General features: G+C 42.7%; 1 protein-coding gene across 1 annotated transcript in view; it reads left to right on the top strand.

Annotated features, from left to right (window-relative positions):
- LOC143301882 (uncharacterized) overlaps nt 1-21,782 on the top strand; it is a 46,741-nt gene that overhangs the window by 9,840 nt on the left and 15,119 nt on the right. Inside the window, exons 4-9 of the mRNA XM_076616305.1 lie at nt 6,157-6,265; nt 6,964-7,084; nt 13,250-13,387; nt 16,455-16,602; nt 17,924-18,070; nt 18,808-18,961. Coding sequence (XP_076472420.1) covers nt 6,157-6,265; nt 6,964-7,084; nt 13,250-13,387; nt 16,455-16,602; nt 17,924-18,070; nt 18,808-18,961 — 817 coding nt within the window. The remainder of the gene's footprint in view (nt 1-6,156; nt 6,266-6,963; nt 7,085-13,249; nt 13,388-16,454; nt 16,603-17,923; nt 18,071-18,807; nt 18,962-21,782) is intronic.

Below are 21,782 nucleotides of genomic sequence, written 5' to 3'. Positions count from 1 at the left end.
CAACAGTGTCGTACATTAGAAATATGTATGTCAGAATACATCCATCAAAATAACCTCCTAAAGGTCATGTTTTAACTGTGCATTACCTCCTGATGATTCATGCATATATTCATGAAAATTAATGTATTGTTCTGTAAAACAGGTTCCAATCTCATTGGCAGCATTGGTGTGGGGTATGTGATTCAAGTACCTGTCAGTAGATGGGCCGCAGTTGTATCCCACACCCCTTGTCTGTGTTGAATGACAAGTCATTTTTGACTCACTTGCATAAACAACACGAGTCTCTGTGATAACCTGGTGTTCAGTTGTCTGTGTGTTGGTATGTATGTCTGTGTGTCCATGGTAAACTTTGACATTGTCATTTTTTCTGGAAATACTTTGTCTGCCAATACAAAATTTGGATTAAACATAGTGTGGAGAAAAATCTTCACAGTCATACCAAAAATATGTTGTAAGTCTTTGGGTTTAAGCTGCATTTCCGGATCATAAACCATTTATTTTGTTTAGGATCCAGATCCAGAAAATCACAACTGATGTTTGGGTTAAGATGGTATGACCTTGTTTTACTTGTTTGCAATTAAAAAAAAGGGAATACAAATTCTAGTCAGAACACATACTGTGACACTAATGACACCATTGACGTGTTTCCAACACATGAATATTTGAAAGTGGATACTGAATTAACTAGAATGAACGTGAAAGAGAAATTGAATGGACCGAGTTGTAGTTTCTGTAAGCCTGTCGAACACGGATCTCCGCAGATCTGGAGAAAACGGCTACATGTTGTGGTAGCAGCATCTCCTTTACGGCAGACTGTAAAGAATTTTTAAGATAATTGAGATATACCAAAATAACATGATTTGAATGGCGTTTTCACCTTGAATACCATAATCAATTTATCACACTAAAAAAACCATCAGTTTTGTTAATTTTTTTAACTCAATTGGTAGGCTTGCTTTAGTGCTGTGAGTAAGTCTACTTACTCTTGACTCAAACATGCTTAGTTCGAACCTGCTAATATGCTCTCTTTTTTTTCTCTTTTTTTTCTGAAGCTGTATTATATATGATATGAAATACAGAACACATTTTGACTTTTAAAAAAAAAAAGAGAAGAATTTAACTGGATACAGTGTGTATCACAAGTGAGTCTTGAAGGCCTTGCCTCTCTTGTTCAGTAGTAGATGAAGTTGCAACTTATATCCCTTGTCTGTGTTGAGTGATGGTTCATTTTCTGTGATTGATAAGTCCTCCCTTATTTTTTTTTTCTTCTCAGGGCATGATTTTAAGTGGCTAGAATATCAGTGTTCTGCTTTGAAATTTGGTTTGTTGTTTCTTTGCCAATGGTCTCCTCCTTCTGTCAGTGAGCTTCCTGTTGTCCTTTAAGTGCTCTTTAACCCTTTCACCGCCAGTCTTCTTCTTCTCTTCTTCTGTGTTCATGGGCTGCAACTCCCACGTTCACTCGTATGCACACGAGTGGGCTTTTACGTGTATGACCGTTTTTACCCCACCATGTAGGCAGCCATACTCCGTTTTCGGGGTTTTGCATGCTGGGTATGTTCTTGTTTCCATAACCCACCGAACGCTGACATGGATTACAGGATCTTTAACGTGCGTATTTGATCTTCTGCTTGTATACACACACGAAGGGGGTTCAGGCACTAGCAGGTCTGCACATATGTTGACCTGGGAGATCGTAAAAATCTCCACCCTTCACCCACCAGATGCCGTCACCGTGATTCAAACCCGGGACCCTCAGATTGACAGTCCAACACTTTAACCACTCGGCTATTGCGCCCATCTTCACCGCCAGTCAAGTTAGAGTACAAAATTCCCTTGTGGTATAAACACAGAAGCGACAGTGGCTAAGAACAGGTAGGGATTCCCCCTGCGATGTATAGAAAATATGACCTATCCTTCCACCGAACATTAAGAGCAGTAGGTTCATAGAGAGCAGACCAATGAATGGTCACCTTTCAGTGACATGGGCCCTCTACCACGCCTGTGCATAAATGCGAGCTTGGCGGTGAAAGGGTTAATGTCTGGTTTGTCCCTTGTAATTTTTGTGATGAAAATTAGTAGAGAGAGACCTGAAGCAATAGACCTGTTGAGGTTGAGCTGTGGATAGTGAAGGTCAGTGAAGGTGAGAAAGAATTTCATATCTGAAATTTAAAATTTCCTGGATCGAGCACAGGACCAATGAATATGTACGGAGCAGAATTAAGAACCTTGCTGGACCTCAGGAACCTCTCCTTTCAACTGTGAAGAGACGCAAGCTGATATGGTTTGGGCACAACACTTGACACACCAGTCTGTCCAAAACAATCATGCAAGGCACCATCGAGGGCGGGAGAAGAAGAGGAAGACAGCGGAAGAACTGGCATGAGAACATCAAACAATGGACCGGACTCCATACACGTGAGCTGCTGCCGGCGGCTGCTGACAGAGACAGATGGAGAAGGGAGGTTGCGTCTGCGGTCCTCAGGTTTCCCCCAACGACTACTGGGCCTGAGGCTGAGGGTGAGGGGCTAAAGATGCATCAAGAAGATTCAGAAGATAAACTTTGTGGGAGGTGAAATAAGCAGAATATTATTCATTACAAAAATCGCTTTGGTGATATGGTTAGCATTATAGAGTCACAAGGCAAGAGACAGAGCTGATTTGTCTGTTTTTGAAAAACAGCAACTAAAAAACCCTTTGCCTTGAAGATTTCACAAGTTTCAGTGGCTACAATAAACTTACTTAGTTATAGGTGAACTTTATAACTTTTTCAAGTTGACTGCAGTAATTAAATGAGATGGACAATTTTGTGAGAGATGAGAAAACAATAATTTGGGAAGTGGTTGTGAAAGCAGAAGACACAATCCAGCTGGTATGCCGACTACAAGACCTGAAAGAAACAAAAGAATGGGAGGAAAACCCCAGAAACCTCAATCATCTATTCAACACAGCCATTTCACCCACTCTAGGAAGACATTGTCGGGAATGGCCGGAGGGCAAAACTGATGCAGAAGTGAAGCTACTCATAGAAGAAAACAGTAAAGAAGAGGACATCATCATATACACAGATGGCTCAGTCACCAAAGACCAATCCGGTTGGGGATTCACTGTGAAACAAAATGGAAAAACAATTAGGGAAGAGAATGCTGCCTACAAAGTCACAACCTCCAGCCTAACGATGGAAGTTGAAGCTGTAACACATGCCCTCCAGTGGCTATCGTCCATCCATATGCCCGGAAACCAACATGCCATGATTCTAACGGACTCAGTGAACCTCATACAGAAAATTGAAAACGGAATGGGAAGCCCAGAGTGGCAGGAGGCAATGCGCAACTTTCAGATTAAAAAACTTACATGGTCAAACTGCCCGGGACATGCAGGTGTTAAGGGAAACGAGCGAGCCGACAGACTTGCTAGTAATGCAATAACAACGAGCGGCCTACATCTAGGAAAGTCGGAAATCCTCAGAAAAGTCAAAGAATACCAAAAAGAACAGGTACAAGGCCATCACACCATCGATCACCTCAAAGAAACAAAGGTAGAGAGAGGGAGTGGCCATAAGTCTAGCATGAAAGGTAGAGCATGATGCTTTGCAAATCAAACGAATATCGGCATCATTTCCAAACCAACACTGCTCAGATTACTTCAAAATGGAACAGAGTCTCTGTTGGCTTTTCCAAATACAATAGACTGAGCAACACCTAGACGCCACGTTCTTGGCATCAGAGATCTTTTCCCACCCCTCTTGCGGCCAATCAGTGGCAGACTCTGTGCGTGTTTGTATGTGTGTGTTTGTGTGCGTGCGCGAGGGTGTAAGTGTACACGTGTCAGGAGAGCTCTGTGCACGTGCGTGCGTAGTAGTAGTAGTAGTCTTCAGTTTAACATCTTCCACTTTAAGTGATATTAGACGGGAAAAAAAAGGGTGGGGGGTGCGGGGGGGTGGAGGGCGGGGCATGGTGGAGGGAACGGTATTAGGCAGAGGGTGAAAAATGGTATGTGTGTGTGTGCGTGTGTGCGCATGTGTGTGTGTGTGGTGGGGAAAAATACGTGCGTGCGTGTGTGTATGCAGAGGATGAGGTATGTGTGTGTATGCATGTCTACACTGTGGGAGCAACGGAATATTGGAATGTGCGGGTGTGCATATATATATATATATATATATATATATATATTATATATGTGGGGGGGGAAGATGGGCGTACGTTTGTGTGCACAGAAATGAGTGTGTGGAAGGGGGGAGTAGGGGGGGCTGCAGAGTAATGTGTGTGTGTGCGTGTTGGTGCTCATGTACGTTTATGTGTATTTGATCGTGCTTTCATATCTGTGAAACTGCATGTTTGTTGCATATCTGCTATGCATGTGTGTGTGTGTGTGTGTATGTGTGAATGTGTGTCTGCATGTTTTACATTGATTTGCTTATTTATCCTTTGTTGTTTTTTTTGTTGTTGTTGTTTTTTTGTTTGTTTGTTGTTTTTTTACTTTATTTTTTATTTTATTTTTAATCGTTGTTTTTTTTTTTTTTTTTTTTTTTTTTTTCCTCAAGGCCTAAGCACGTTGGGTTACGCTGGAAGATGTGACGTAGCGTATATGGATTTGACCAAACGCAGTGACGCCTCCTTGAGCTACTGATACTGATACTGACACTGTTGCGTAGATTAGAGAAGACAGTAGCTGATCCAGAGTCATTTTTTAATAGCTTGAGTATGAAATGGCTGCAATATAGCTTTATGGAACCTAGTGGTTTGACTTTGTTTTGAAGGAAAAGACATTGTGTTAGTGTGTCGTTATGAATGTTTTATTATTATATTTTATTTTTTAAGTCTGAAATTAAGATTTACTAAGTTACGAAAAATTCACTGTGGCAGTGATTTTTTGTGAGAGCTGTTCTGTTTCTGTGCTTCTCATTTGGTTTTGTCTGCATGAATGTGCTGTGGATATAACTTACAACAGATGTAATGTTTGTAATTTAGAACAGCATGAAACTAAGTTCATAGTTCATAAGTAAGTCTGAAACATGGAACACATGTCTTGGCTGATGCTTTACAATTTCACCATCCCAGCAGATGGTAAGATCTTTTTGTCTTTTAAGCCATAGCAGGCTTGTGTAAAGTTAGTGTCATGGTTTTTGGTCTTGAGTGTAAACAAGCAGGCCCTTTAATGAAAAACCTGATTCAAAGCAGAAAGAAGAGGAAGATGTTGTTTTTTTTAGTCTCAAAAACACACACACAAAAAGGAAACTAATCTCCTCATGAGGTTGATCAAATAATTTTCACTGGATGTTCATGCAATCTTCATGTTTTTTTGTTGTTTTTGTTGTTGTTTTTGTTTTTTTTTTCATTTCAGCCAGCTATGAAAAGGAGAGAAAAATCAGAACATAAGATGAAAGAAAATGAAAAGTATGAGACAGAGTAAACTTTGTAGGATGCTGTTAAAGGAAATAATAACATCAATATTTAAAGCACTATTTGTAAGCTATTGTTTTGAGAAAACATTACTGTTTCATTATTACAGATGATATTAAAACATTTATCGATGATCTCCAGCATTCATCATAAATTTAGATAATATCTCCATTCTAATTTATTCTTGTGTTTTCATTTCCAATTATTTTTTACTTGCATACATGTGTAAACAGAGGGAGTTTGTTTACATTATCAGTTGTGTGTGTGGGTGTGTGTGTGTGTGTGATTCAGATTCAAAATCAGGATCATATTTATTTGGTGTGTGTGTGTGTGTGTGCATTTTAACTTGAGCATTTTTGTTGGTGTTGAAAACTGCAAGTGTTTAGGAACCAAGCTTGACAGTGATGGAAGGTATCAGTGAGACATTTCTAGTTATTCACTTTACAGTGATGTGTAAAGTAAGCTTAAATGCTACAAATAATTTTGGGAGTCAAAGGGCTGAAGCTTGTTTACCTTTTTAATTTAGAAAAGAAATAAAAGGGTTTTTTTTAGACATCACTTTCCTTCCAGACCAAGCCATTTTCTTTCACATAACCTTCTCACTTTCTTTTCCTGGTTTGAACTGTCAGAAAAAAAAAAAAAACTTTTGAGATGGGATTTGAATTGGTGATAAAGTGGTGACATTTACTTAAGTGGACTTTGTGGGAGATTATTTATTTCTTTTCTTATTGAATTGGTGTTTGTTGTATGTTTGCAGGTCAATGCAAGATCGCAGCTTTATCATCCTTCTGGTCTGTGACAAGAAGAGAGTAGATGCTGACAGTGGATTTTTCAGGGTTATCAGCGACACTGGAAAAGGACCTGTGGTAAATGCCAACACATTAGCCTGTTCAGTGCCTTTCAGACGTCAGCTGACGTCCTACACGAAGTGTTGCCATTGTGCCTAATAGACGTTCACTGACGTCCTGCATCTGTTCTGATTTTGTCTTCCTCGAAATTTGGTTCAGTGAACATAAACAGACTCAGAACAGTTAGTTTGATGTCTGGATTATGAAAATAATATTTAAAACAGCATGCATTATTGATAACTGGACCAGGTGGTGTGTGTGTGGAAAGGGGGTTGCCCCATATGCTAAACAGGCATTGAAAACTTTTAAATCTCGTCTCAGAACTCACCTTTTCCCTCAGCAATAAGTTCAGTTGTGGCAGGTCCACTTCCTTTGCGTTAGCTGTGCTTGACTATGTGTGTATACATATGTATGTGTACATAACTACATGCATATATATGAATGTGTATTGTGTGTGCGTGTGTTTATGTAAGTTTGTGCCTGCCTATGTGTGCGTATGTGGTAGGGTAGCTGTTAGATACACATGTATGTTAAAATGCATGTATGCAGTGTGTGTGTGTGTGTGTGTAGTCACATTTTGTTGTGTGTATGTAACATAGATGTAATGTTTTATGTTAACAAAAGCGTTTTTGTAAAGCACCTAGAGCAGATTTCTGGATAGCGTGCTATATAAGTATCCATTATTATTATTATTAAAAACCTTCTTTGGTGTGTAGTATTCAGAGCTGCATCATGAGTGCTGCTGTTTGGGGGGATGTGCGTACGATGATCCGGATGTCACTGAGGGCATCCAGCTGGAGAAACCTGGCAGTAACCTTACTGGATCTGATTCGCAAGGTAAGTGTGTGGTTGTTGTTTTTGGGGGGGGTTGTGTTCTTCCTCCTCAAAGTCATCCTTTCCATTAGTGAAAGCCCCTTTCCCATTTAAGCATTTTTAGTGTTTGATGTGTAGTTTTTGTGTGTGTTTTTTTCTGGGTTTTTTTTTGGGGGGGGAGTAGGTGATTTAAAAAAAAAAAAAATTAGTTCTGCGAGTCAAAGTTAAGAAAAAAAAAAAAAGAGTATGAATAAGTTTTATGGTTGGCTGACTAACAGTATGATTTACTTTGTTGTTTTTGTGAGTTTGAAAAAATGTCATCACATGCCGGGATGCTGGGGGCTCTCTCAATATGAAATATTATCCCCAATTCTGGAAATTATGTGCCAGAAATTTCCTGATTTTTTTTTTTTTTTTTTTTTTTTTTTTTTTTTTTTTTTTTCAATTACTAGAAAAATTCTCACATACCATAAACATAACTGGTGGATTAGTATGTTAAAACTTTTGTGATAGATAAAACAAGAAAATGAGGCAAGGCCTTCAAGACTCACTTGTGATACACACTTAAAGAAAAAAAAAGGTAATAATAAAAACTTATGAAAATGAGTTTGTTGAAATGTGTTCGCTATTTGTTATTATATAAAGCTTCGTGTTATAAAGAAAAAAAAAAAAGCTTCAAAGCAGATTCGAACCAGGGATGTTTGGGTCAAGAATGACTGGTTTTATACACTAGGCTAACGCAGTTGAACGATGACAGTCAAAAATTGTTATTTGAGAATGTTCTTTTAGTGGAATAAATCGAGGTATTAACACTGTTTAAATCATGTTATTTTGGTATATCTCGGGCATCTAAGAATTTCTTTCAAGTCCGAGGGAAAGGAGTACCATTGCCTTAAACACACTGCAATATATATCCATTTTTTATAGATCTGCAGAGATCCGTGTTCAACAACTCTTTTTAAACTTAGCCGTATGAAGAACACAGAAACAGAAGTCATGATGGCTGCCAGAAAAAGATGGCACTAGCCAGCGGGACAAAGGGGAGGTTACCTACTTCCGGGAGGTTATCGGCCATAGTTGCTTTCGTTTTCTCCGCATAGGTAGATAGTAGTTTGCACAGGACAGGAATGTCAGACCCCTGCCGGAGTCTGCACTAGTTGGGTCACGGTAAGTATGTTATTTAACATAAATTTCCTTTTTTACTCCGTGAGAAACTACGACACCATCCGTTCTATTTCTCTTTTCTGCTCACTGTAGTTAGTTCAGTATCTGCTTTAAAACATTCATATACAGTAAACACGTCAATGATTATTTAAGAAATTTGTTTAATTTGGTGGTGAAGGAGACATTGCCATTGCGTCAGGCTTTGCAATATGTTTTGTCAAGATCTGCACAGACCAGTGTAGACAATTAGGCTGACCATAACTCAGTGAAACAGTCAGTTCAACTTTTCTTTTATGTTCATTCTAGTTGATTCAGTGTCCACTTCAGAATATTCATATGCAGTAAACAGGTCAATTATGTAGCTAGTGTCACTGTATGTGTTCTATCCAGAATTTGTATTTCTTTGCTTTTAATTGTGAACAAGAACAACAAGGTTATGGCATCTTCTTAACCTTCGTTCGGGCAGCTGCAAAGGGGTAAAAGTGTTTTCGGAATCCGGAACAATCATCAACGAAATATTAACCGTTAATGATTCAGAAATACGGGTAAATTCAGGAGACATACAACCTGTTATTGGTAGGACTGTGAAGATTTTTTTTTTTTTTTTTTTTTAACTATGTTTAAGTCCAATTTGGTATTGGCAGACAAAGTATTTCCAGAGAAAATGGCAATGTAAAGTTTACCACACACACACACACACACACTGAACACTTTGTTTACACAAGTGAGTCTATTGACTCTTATCTACATTCACCCTAATTGGGAAAAAAAAAGCCCAGAAGGAGAATCTTCCCTCATTTTCCTTAAAAAAAACACGTTTACTTTCTCTCTGTATCGCCCATAGCTTTTGCGCTAGAATTATTTGTGATTTATTACCCCCAAATGAGGAGAAGAAAGAAATGAGTACTTGGTTTTTCATGGAAGACTGTACACATTGTCAACATTATTATCAATAATTATTATAGTGGACAGAATACAAAGTTTAAAACATTTCATGTAGTGCATGGCTCTGTTATCTTATTCCTTAAATTTTACCAGTTCAGTGCTAGAGAATTTTGTAAAAAAAAAATAATAATAATAATAAAATAATTAAAAAATAAAATAAAAAAGTGCTCTCCCCTTGCCAGGGAATTTTGAGCATTTGGGGGTAATATAAATCACGAATAATTCTAGCACAAAAGCTATGGGCAATACAGAGAGAAAGTAAACGGTTTTTTGAAGGAAAATGAGTGAAGATTCTGCTTCTGGGCTTTTTTTTCCCCCCGATTAGGTTGATTGTAGATAACTGTTCAGACATGTAAAGTCAAGATGATAATTTTTGTGCAACAAAAAAGTCATATTTCCACCTCTACATAATGACATCCATAAAGAAAAGTAGCAAAATACAGCTAGAAATAGCATGCCTATTGTCAGATTATATCTGTAGAAGAAATTAAAACAGGCCATAAGTTTATAAAAACAAATCACAGCTCGTGCAGACTTAAGTAAACCACTGTCCCAACTATGACAAAGGTGGGTCTAGTCAACATAAAAGGTCAATCACGGTCTCAGAAACTAAGCTGGCAAGCTTTTTGACAGCAAAGAGCTTTCGCAAGTGAGAGGGTGAAGTTTTTTTTTTGTTTTTTTTTTGAATTTTTTTTTTGCTGCCCCATCATCTGCACCGTTTCAGTGGCATTACTCCCACGCCGCTCATTTAGATTCCCCCATACACGGCCACACCCGGGTTCGTCCGTCGCAGTTCCAGCGTCAACAGTCCACAGGGAACCATCGATGTTAGGTCGCCAGGAGGCCACACACCAGAGGAGACCCTGCACTGCTGCTGAGTCACTTCGGTGGTGTTCAGTGGTGGAGAGGGTGAAGTTCTTTGACGACATTCTCACCTTTCAAGTTGCACGTGGGCTGATTGAAGTGTCTGCTGTGCATCCGGCTTGCCACCTCTTCAAATAAGTCATCTATCTGATTCAGCGAAAAAAAAGTGTTAAAAACAAAAAGCATGTGTTTCACATCCAGTGCAGGTTCAGTCCTGTGTTTCGTGAAAATCATGGAGCATTGGTGGTTGTCAGTTTCCTATAGTCTGCATTGTTTCAGTTTCAGTAGCTGAAGGAGGCGTCACTGCGTTTGGACAAATCCATATACGCTACACCACATCTGCCAAGCAGATGCCTGACCAGCAGCGTAACCCAACGCCTTGAGAAAAAAAAAGGGGTGAATAAATAATAGATAAATACATAAAAAAATAGCTACAACCACTACTAATAATATGTAGAAGGCGCAAAAACTTGATGAAGTCTGCATTGAAATGTGAGTACACTCATTCCCAACAGCCACGCCCCCTTCATGAACTCTGGCTGGCATTTGACCTATTGTCTTACATCACTCCTTTCCCTCTCCTCCCCTTCTTCCAACGCTCGCTGCACATATTCTGTCAGTCATAGCCACTTGTTCAGAAACGCTGTCTGATTGGATAGACGGACTGAATTACCATCAAATGGGCTATCAGTTTAATCACTGTCATTGTCAATGACCTTCATTTTCAAACCAATCATCAGACAAGGGAGATCCTTCTCCATCACGAAAGCTGTCCATAATCACAAGCAGAGCTTTCAGAATTGCACAAATCTGCTTACTGTGACTATTTGCTTTTCTGGACACAGTTTTCAATGCCTTTTTTTTGCACATGATTTTCTTTCTTTTCTTTCCGTTACACGACCAACATCGACTTGCCGATGACTCTGTCGTGGTTCATGCATGCTGGGTATTTTCGTGTCTCCATAACCCACCAAACACTGACATGGATTACAGGATCTTTAACGTGCATATTTGATTTTCTGCGTGCATACACATGAAGGGGGTTCAGGCACTAGCAGGTCTGCACATATGTTGACCTGGGAGATCGGAAAAATCTCCACCCTTTACCCACCAGGCGCCGTTACCGAGATTCAAATCCAGGACCCTCAGATTGAAAGTCCAACGCTTTAACCACTCGGCTATTGCGTGATGCAGCCCCCTTTTCCACGTGTGTATCAAGCTGTCAGTTAGCAAATTATTATAGAGTAGAAAGGGGTCTTCTAGCTGATGTATGTTCATTTAAATAGTATTTTTAAGTGGCGTTCAGCTGTCCACAAAGGTGCCAAATCCTGTGAGGCCAACAGAATCACTGCAGCAGAGCAACGCAGACAGGCCAGGAAAAGCATTGCCAGCAAGTCCCCGACAGCCGACACAATCCCCTGTCCACACTGCGTCAGAACCTTCTGGGCGCAGATTGGCCTGACCAGTCATCTGCGCACCCACAGAGCCCAACCCACCCACCCCCAGGATGACTAGATGGTCCTCGTCGATCCCGACGGACGAACCACACATTTTTATAATCCAGACACATCAGTCTAACCGTTCAGAGTTATAGGCACTCTACTGGTTAAGTATTGTATTCCTACTTCATGGATGATTATTTCTCTGCGAATGTGATTGTGCTGGTGGGAGAGGGGGTTGTTGGTGATTGAGTTTGTCAGGGTGGTACAATATCCACAATTCAATTACAGTCAACCTTTTTGATTTAAAAAAAAAAAAAAGCAAAAAAAACCAACAGACAACTTCTTCTTCTTCTTCTTCTTCTGCGTTCACTCGTATGCACACAAGTGGGCTTTTACGTGTATGACCATTTTTACCCCGCCATGTAGGCAGCCATACTCCGTTTTCGGGGGTGTGCATGCTGGGTATGTTCTTGTTTCCATTACCCACCTAACGCTGACATGGATTACAGGATCTTTAACGTGCGTATTTGATCTTCTGCTTGCATACACACGAAGGGGGTTCAGGCACTAGCAGGTCTGCACATATGTTGACCTGGGAGATTGTAAAAATCTCCACCCTTTACCCACCAGGCGCCGTCACTGTGATTCGAACCCGGGACCCTCAGATTGACAGTCAACACTTGAACCACTCGGCTATTGCGCCCGTCCAACAGACAACAAAAACAAATACCTACGACCCCAAAGGTGTATCTGTTTATGTTATATTCACAGCTTGCATTCATCACTAAAGAAAATCAGGTTTGTTGCACATTTTACATCTTCCTGTCATCTCTATTGTGCCTGGCAGCAGAACAGAACAAGGGATGTAACTCACCCACTGACCTCATTTTCCCAAGTTGATGCAAGAAAAGAATAGTTGGTCTTTTTGATATATATATGTGTGTGTGTGTGTACACCTTGTCCACATTTTAGCCATTTTCCCATAGTTATCCCTTTCAAATTTCGTCTAATGAGCCCTTCCTTTTGTAATTGCTGTAAACTTCTGTCAGCGCTGTACCAAGATGGACAGATAAATGTTTCTTTCTGAGGTCATTCCTTCTAATCTGATGATCAGCCTGTCTTTTTTCATGAAGGAACATTTGCCATTTTGAGGAAGTAGAAAAATCAGCGATGATGTTTATACAATTTGTTCACGAAGGCTGTTTTAATACTGCGTGAAAACCAGCACTTTAGAAAATGATTTGGTTTTATTGACTGTGCTCATAGTATGATTTGATTTGGGTTTTTTTAGTGAGCATGAAAATTTTGGGAACAAGAATTTTGGGAATAAGATTTCACTCTGACGGGCGCCATAGCCGAATGGTTAAAGCATTGGACTTTCGATCTGAGGGTCCCAGGTTCGAATCACGGTGATGGCGCCTGGTGGGTGAAGGGTGGATCTCCCAGGTCAACATATGTGCAGACCTGCCAGTGCCTGAACCCCCTTCATGTGTATATGCAAGCATAAGATCAAATACGCACGTTAAAGATCCTGTAATCCATGTCAGCGTTCGGTGGGTTATGGAAACAAGAACATACCCAGCATGCACACCCCCGAAAACGGAGTATGGCTGCCTATATGGCGGGGTAAAAACGGTCATACACGTAAAAAGCCCACTCATGTATATATGAGTGAACGTGGGAGTTGAAGCCCACGAACGCAGAAGAAGATGATTTCACACTGACATTCTAGAAATGTAAAAGCATAATTCAAGGAGGTGAGTTACCGTTTCAGGAGGCACAGACAAGGAAGATGGAGAGAAGATGCTGATGGTTGTGGGAACACTGGTCGCTGTCCTGATGCTGGTGGCACTCATTGGTGGGCTGTGTTACGTCAAGAGCACACATCAGCAGCTCTACTCTACACTGTCGGGTGAGCAGAGTGAAGGAGAGGAATGCATGGTGAGGTGGCAGATTTTTAACCCTTTGAGCCCTGAGTTCCTCAGCAATTTTAACCCTTCTGCCTGAGCTCCTGAGCCAAAATTTGCAAATTATTGGTATTAAACCCTTTGAGCCTTGAGTTCCTGAGCAATTTTAACCCTTCTGCCTGAGCTCCTGAGCCAAAATTTGCAAATAATTGGTATTAAACCCTTTGAGCCCTGACCACGGCTTTACCGGTGGTAGAGAAAAATGACATAATGCCTAGCCACCGGTTGAGCGGTGCGTATATACTTGAAGCGTGCAGAGTCTCAACCTGGCCCGTCAGGTCAGAAATCAGGGACAAAACGTGCGAGAAAACAATTGTACACAACGCAGCAAGTAATTGATATGCTTGATGATTTATCGGAAGTAGAGTATGACAATGATTACTCTGATAGTGAGGTGGAATTCGAATCGGATGATTTTGCTACAGATAGTGATGTTGAAAATGAATCTGAGCATGCGGAATTGGTTGATCAAAGGAGGCGTGTCAGGTTGAGACTCTGCACGCTTCATGGTAGAAATCGATCTTTTTTTATCCAAACACATGCACAAAACACAATAAAAAGGCGCAGCCATGTTGGTACTACGTTTGCTGACGTCAGAATATTATGGTTTTTCTGATTGGCTCTTCAATATAAGTCAACCAACAGCAAAACACAACACAAATGTTTACGCACCACTCGACCAGTGGCTAGGCATTATGTCATTTTTCTCTTCCACCGGTAAAGCGGTGGTCAGGGCTCAAAGGGTTAATCTTTCCGGTGTGAGTGAGTGGCTCAGCTGCAGTGAAGGAAGTGTCAAGACTGGAAACTAAATTTATATTTGTATTTGCATTTCTTTTTATCACAACAGATTTCTCTGTGTGAAATTCGGGCTGCTCTCCCCGGGGAGAGTGCGTCGCTACACTACAGCGGCACCCTTTTTTTTTGTTTGTATTATTTCCTGCGTGCAGTTCTATTCGTTTTTCCTATCGAAGTGGATTTTTCTACAGAATTTTTTCAGGAACAACCCTTTATTGCCATGGGTTCTTTTACGTACGCTAAGTGCGTGCTGCACACGGGACCTTGGTTTATCATCTCATCTGAATGACTAGCGTCCAGACCACCACTCAAGATCTAGTGGAGGGGGAGAAAATATCGGCGGCTGAGCTGTGATTCGAACTAGCACACTCAGATTCTCTCGCTTCCTAGGTGGACGTGTTAACCTCTAGGCCATCACTCCACATAATAATAATAATAATAAATTCAGTTTGTATTCGACCAGTGAGGAGTGTGGCAGAATGGTTAAGATGTTTATTTACCAATTTATTGTCCATGAAGATCTAGGTTTGAATCCTAGTCTGACGGGCGCCGTAGCCGAGTGGCTAAAGCGTTGGACTGTCAATCTGAGGGTCCCGGGTTCGAATCACGGTGACGGCGCCTGGTGGGTAAAGGGTGGAGATTTTTACAATCTCCCAGGTCAACATATGTGCAGACCTGCTAGTGCCTGAACCCCCTTCGTGTGTATATGCAAGCAGAAGGTCAAATACGCACGTTAAAGATCCTGTAATCCATGTCAGCGTTCGGTGGGTTATGGAAACAAGAACATACCCAGCATGCACACCCCCGAAAACGGAGTATGGCTGCCTACATGGCGGGGTAAAAACAGTCATACACATAAAAGCCCACTTGTGTGCATACGAGTGAACGCAGAAGAAGAAGAAGAATCCTAGTCTCACTCTTTCTGCCAAGTTTGCCTAGCCTGGAAAATCAAACTGGGCATGTAGTCATTCAGATGGGATGATAAATTGAGGCTTTGTATGTATCATGCACTTGATGCACTAAAAAAAAAAAAAAGCACCCATTGCAAGATAAGAAGTGTTTTAACAGAATTTTCAGTGTGAATATGTGGGCCTGTGTTGTTTTGACCTGGTATTCCATTCAAACCATGAAGTACAACACACACGTGAATTTAGATTTTTGAATAATTCGTGTGGATAATCAGAGGTAGGGTGGTGATGGGCGTGTGTGTGGGGGGGGGGAGTGAGGTGGGAGAGAGTGAATGGACAAGTAAAACATCAGGGGTAGGGTGGTGATGGGTGTGTGTGGGGGGGGGAGTGAGGTGGGAGAGAGTGAAGGGACAAGTAAAACATCAGGGGTAGGGTGGTGATGGGTGTGTGTGGGGGGGGAGTGAGGTGGGAGAGAGTGAAGGGACAAGTAAAACATCAGGGGTAGGGTGGTGATGGGTGTGTGTGGGGGGGGAGTGAGATGGGAGAGAGTGAAGGGACAAGTAAAACATCAGGGGTAGGGTGGTGATGGGTGTGTGTGGGGGGGGGAGTGAGGTGGGAGAGAGTGAGGAGAGAAGTAAAACATCAGGGGTAGGGTGGTGATGGGTGTGTGTGTGGGGGGGGGGGGGAGTGAGGTGGGAGAGAGTGAAGGGACAAGTAAAACATGAGGGATAGGGTGGTGATGGGTGTGTGTGTGGGGGGGAGTGAGGTGGGAGAGGGTGAGGGGACAAGCAAAACATCAGGATTAGGGTGGTGATGGGTGTGTGTGGGGGGGGGCGGGGGGGGGGAGTGAGGTGGGAGAGAGTGAAGGGACAAGTAAAACATCAGGGGTAGGGTGGTGATGGGTGTGTGTGTGTGGGGGGGAGTGAGGTGGGAGAGAGTGAAGGGACAAGTAAAACATGAGGGGTAGGGTGGTGATGGGTGTGTGGGTGGGGGTGGGGGGGGGAGAGAGTGAGGGGACAAGTAAAACATCAGGGGTAGGGTGGTGATGGGTGTGTGTGTGGGGGGGGTGAGGTGGGAGAGAGTGAAGGGACAAGTAAAACATCAGGGGTAGGGTGGTGATGGGTGTGTGTGGGGGGGGGGGGGGGAGTGAGGTGGGAGAGAGTGAGGGGACAAGTAAAACATCAGGGATAGGGTGGTGATGGGTGTGTGGGGAGGCAGGTGATGATCTTCACGCTGGCACTAGGCAACCGGAGAGTTGATCTCCTTGCCTGTGTCTGAACTAAGCTTGATGCTTTATTTTTCATGGCAGTGAAGAGGAAGGGCGGAGCTCTGGGCATCAGTCCTGGTTTGAAGACCGACCTGCGTGACTATGAACCAGCAGCTGTGATTCGGAAGAAGAATCTGCCTGTGCTGCAGGATACCATGATCAACAGGGATGCTTTGGAAATGTGTCAGAGGTACGTGTGTTTTTATTGTCTGTTACTGATTGACATAAGTTTACATTTGGGCCAACAGCAAAGTGAGAGCTGTATTATCAATGGTTTCTCCAGTCAATGGGAAACCATTTACAGCTTAGTCTTTTGTGAAGGACTATGACTCTCAAACTAGGGGGCAAAATTGCACTGGCTCTTAGTGCTCTTCGGCAGCTGAGCCGTGATTCAAACCAGCGCGCTCAGATTCTCTCGTTTCCTAGGTGGACGCGCGCGCTGGTGTGTTTGTGTTTATGTGTGTGTGTGTGTGTGTATGAATCAGAATTAGAATCAGATTTGTCTAAAGATTTGCACAAATTACCTTAGGGGTAGAAACTCACATGGCAGAAACTCACAATGTGGAGTGATGGCCTAGAGGTAACGCGTCCGCCTAGGAAGCAAGAAAATCTGAGCGCGGTGGTTCGAATCACGGCTCAGCCGCCGATATTTTCTCACCCTCCACTAGACCTTGAGTGGTGGTCTGGATGCTAGTCATTCGGATGAGACGATAAACCGAGGTCCCGTGTGCAGCATGCTTTTAGCGCACGTAAAAGAACCCACGGCAACAAAAGCGTTGTTCCTGGCAAAATTCTGTAGAAAAATCCTCTTCGATAGGAAAACAAATAAAACTGCACGCAGGAAAAAAATACCAAAAAAATAGGTGGCGCTGTAGTATAGCGACGCACTCTCCCTGGGGAGAGCAGCCCGAATTTCACACAGAGAAATCTGTTGTGATAAAAAGAAATACAAATACAAATAATTCTGTCATTTTCTGTTTCTTCGCACAGCCGCTGGAAGGGATGGGAGGAAGAGGGGGAGTTGTTGGGAGTTACTCTTCTTCTTCTTCTTCTTCGTCTGCGTTCGTGGGCTTCAACTCCCACATTCACTCAAATATACGCGAGTGGGCTCTTTACGTGTATGACCGTTTTTTACCCCGCCATGTAGGCAGCCGTACTCCGTTTTCGGGGGTGTGCATGCTGAGTATGTTCTTGTTTCCATAACCCACCGAACGCTGACATGGATTACAGGATCTTTAACGTGCGCATTTGATCTTATGCTTGCGTATACACACGAAGGGGGTTCAGGCACTGGCAGGTCTGCACATATGTTGACCTGGGAGATCGTAAAAATCTCCACCCTTTACCCACCAGGCGCCGTCACCGTGATTCGAACCCGAGACCCTCAGATCGAAAGTCCAAAGCTTTAACCATTCGGCTATGGCGCCCGTCTGGGAGTTACTCATTTTGTCAAAATGATCTGACATTCAATCAGCTGTGTTTTGATGATTCGCCCCCCCTTTGATTGAAAGACTGGGAGGAGGGATATTTGGAGACACCCACCTGGCCAAGTGGCACGAGATGACAGTGGCTGTGAAACGACTGACGCTGCTCGTTCATGAGAATCAGATCACACCTGAAGCCATGAAACTGATGAAAAACGACGTCTGGTTTCTCAGGTGAGTTTGTGCGTTGTGTGGGTAAAAGATAAGAGATGTATGCATTGGTTCACTGATTTTCACTTCCCCTTTTTTTTTTTTTTTTTTTTTTGGCCAGAGTTGAATGCAAATCCACAGAGCACTTTGTTTTAGTGTTTATTTCTCTTTCTTCTTCTTCTTCTTTTTTGTGCTACATGTGGGACTTTCTACATTAGCCGGAGAAAAAACATAAAGGGAATGGGACACACACACACACACACACACACACACACACACACACACAATCACTCACTCACACACACACACACACACACACACACAAACACACTTTCTCTCTCTCTCTCTCTCTCTCTTCTGTCTGTTTTATCTTTGAATGGACAATTCTTTTATGGTCATTAGTGTTCTTAACAATTGCTTACATTAGTCTGGGAATTTCCGTGCTGTGATGTATGTTACTTTTTGTTTCATGTGTATGTCTGTCGTTCTCTCCCACTCTTGTTTGATTTTTTTTTTTTTTTTTTTTTTGTCCGGTGCTTGATACGTGGATGTATGCGTAGTGGTTTGTGTCGTATGATGTCTCTTTGACTTTATACGCTTGGCATCATTGACTGTGATGTTATTGGGAGTTCCTGACACACCCCCGCCCCACCCCCCCTTTCCTCGCCCCGATTTAATGACTCTTCAGTCAAGATATTGAAAACGTTTCTACAGTGGAGTGACTTTACAGGTTATTTGTCATTCATGAATGTTTGTTTCAGTCGACAGCGGCACAGGAACATTGTCACGGTCCTAGGACTTTGTCTTGACGGAAAGCTTCCTTCCATTATCACGGAGTACGTCATTGGTGAATGTCTGAAGGATTTCATCAAAGTTCAAGGTCCTCTCCTGTCCTGGCCGCATCGTGTTAGAATTGTAAGTAGATAATGTCGTGATCTGGAACTTGAGCACCTAGAATTAGGCTACCAGCCTGGAAGTTATTGCTTGTCTTTAATTAAAAATTTTATGTCTGATTTCAGGTTTTAAAATATATTTCTTCTTCTTCTTCTTCTTCTTCTTCTTTTGCGTTCGTGGGCTGCAGCTCCCATGTTCACTCGTCTATACGCGAGTGGGCTTTTACGTGTATGACCGTTTTTATCCCGCCATGTAGGCAGCCATACTCCGTTTTCGGGGATGTGCATGCTACGTATGTTCTTTTTTCCATAACCCACCGAACGCTGACATGGATTACAGGATCTTTAACGTGCGTATTTGATCTTCTGCTTGTGCATACACACGAAGGGGGTTCAGGCACTGGCAGGTCTGCACATATGTTGACCTGGGAGATCGTAAAAATCTCCACACTTTACCCACCAGGCGCCGTCACCGTGATTCGGTGTCAAATGCTTTAACCACTCGGCTATTGCGCCCGTCTAAAATATATTATTTGCTATTCAGGTGGGGGGGGGGGGGGTGAGGAGGGGTGGAGGAAGGTGATGACATTAGATTATTGTTCCTGGTTCATGAGAAAAGAAAAGGAACCTTGTAGAAGATAAAATGTACTCTCTGAAACTAAAGTCTCAGTGGTACAGAGCTGCTGATAGTAATGACATGACATTCTCCTTGACTGTTTGAAAAAAAAAAAGTATCTAAAAGGACAAGAAGAAAAAGAAAGAAGATTGCTTTGAACAATCAAAAAAAAGTCCATGGTTTTCAGGTTTTAAATATGTAGTGATGGTTGAAAATAGGTTTGTGAATAATAATAAAAATAATAATAATAATGGATACTTATATAGCACACTATCCAGAAATCTGCTCTAGGTACTTTACAAAAACGCTTTTGTTAACATAAAACATTACATCAATGTTACATACACACACACCAAAATGTGACTACACACACACACACACACACACACACACACACACACACACACACACACACACTGCATACATGCATTTTAACATACATGTGTATCGAACAGCTACCCTAACACATACGCACACATAGGCAGGCACAAACTTACATAAACACACACACACACAATACACATTCATATACATGCATGTAGTTATGTACACATACATATGTATACACACATAGTCAAGCACAGCTAACACAAAGGAAGTGGACCTGCCACAATTGAACTTATTGCTGAGGGAAAAGGTGAGTTTTGAGACGAGATTTTAAAGATGCGAGGGAATCAGAATGACAGAGGTTATCAGGTAGCTTGTTCCACGTCTTTGGCAATTGAAAAGAAAATGATCTGTGTCCATAGGTCTTACTTCTGACGTGAGGTATCATGAGAAGTCAAGTATCAGAGGAAGAACGGAGCTGGCGAGACGGGGTATAGATATGGAGGAGTTCAGAAAGATACTTGGGGCCAGATCCGTTGACTGCAGAAAAGGTCAGAGTGGATAGCTGATAGTCTATTCGATCAGAAACAGGCAACCAGTGGAGAGACTGAAGGAGAGGAGAAACATGGTCAAATTTAGAACCTAAAACTATTTGCATCATTGCAATGGGTGGGGGGGGGCGTGGGGGCGGGGGGTGGGGGGGGAACTCTCCAGTGGAGGGACATGACAGTGAGTTGGGTCCAGTGTAGGACTACCGTAAATCAGTGTTGAACACAGTCCCTCTGCATTCCTGACCATCTTCAGTGGCAAGTGATGGCCAAGTGCCTGTGCGGGGAGAAATCTGCACTACAGGGCAGTGACCCGCCCACAGTGCGTCCTGGTTATCCAGGGCAAATTTTATGTCTGATTTCAGGTTTTAAAATATATGATTTGCTCTTCAGGTGTGTGTGTGGGGGTGGGGGGGGGGGGGGGGGGGGGGGGGGGGGTGATGACATTTGCTTATTTATCATCATTGTTGTCTTTTTTATTTATTTATTTTATCTATTTATTTTATTATTATTATTATTTATTTATTCATTTTTTAATTAAGCAGTTGAAACAGGATGACACGCCAATGTACCTGGGTGTGAAGCTCGACAAGCGATTGACATGGAACCCCCATCTCAAGGACATCGAGAGACGAGCAACCAGAAAACTGGCCATCCTGAAAAAACTCGCCGGGACCTCTTGGGGTGCCAACAGCAGCATACTGCAGAGGGTGTACACTGGAACTGTCAGGCCAACCCTGGAGTATGGCAGCACTGCCTGGGCCACGGCATCAGCAGCCAACACAAGCCACCTGAGCAAAGTTCAGAACGCAGGCCTACGGCTGATCACTGGCGGGATAAAGACGACTCCAGTTCAGGCGATGGAGAAACACACAGGCCTCCACCCACTCGAAGATAGACGAGAGGAAAAAGTCTTCATCCACAGCGAGAAGCTCCTGCGCATGCCAACTCACCCAATGCACGAAAAACTGAAGCACCCAACAAAGAACAGACTGAAGCGGACCAGCTTCAACCACCTCTCCAAGGCCCTGCACCGCCAACATGAAGACCTGCTGCCCTCGTCCCCTGCCGAGATGGAAACACTCCCCGACTTCGAGGAACCGGCCGACCAACTGGAAGGAGTCTCAATCATCACAAAAGTCCCTGGCATCGACCAAAAGGACTGCCAAGCCCCTCCCCTGCTGAAAGCTCTGACATTGGAGATGATTGAGACTCGGTACAACCCCAGCGAATGGACGCACGTCTTCACAGACGGATCCTCGGAGGGAGCGGTGAAGAATGGAGGAGCAGGCATCTTCATCAGGCACACAGATGGAAGACTGACCCCTGGAGCCTTCCCCACAGGAAGAATC

The sequence above is a fragment of the Babylonia areolata genome, chromosome 28 (genome assembly GCF_041734735.1).
Source record: "Babylonia areolata isolate BAREFJ2019XMU chromosome 28, ASM4173473v1, whole genome shotgun sequence".
In the NCBI taxonomy this organism is placed as follows: domain Eukaryota; kingdom Metazoa; phylum Mollusca; class Gastropoda; order Neogastropoda; family Buccinidae; genus Babylonia; species Babylonia areolata.
Note: the sequence above shows the minus strand (reverse complement) of the source record. Positions and strands in the feature narration are given on the sequence as shown.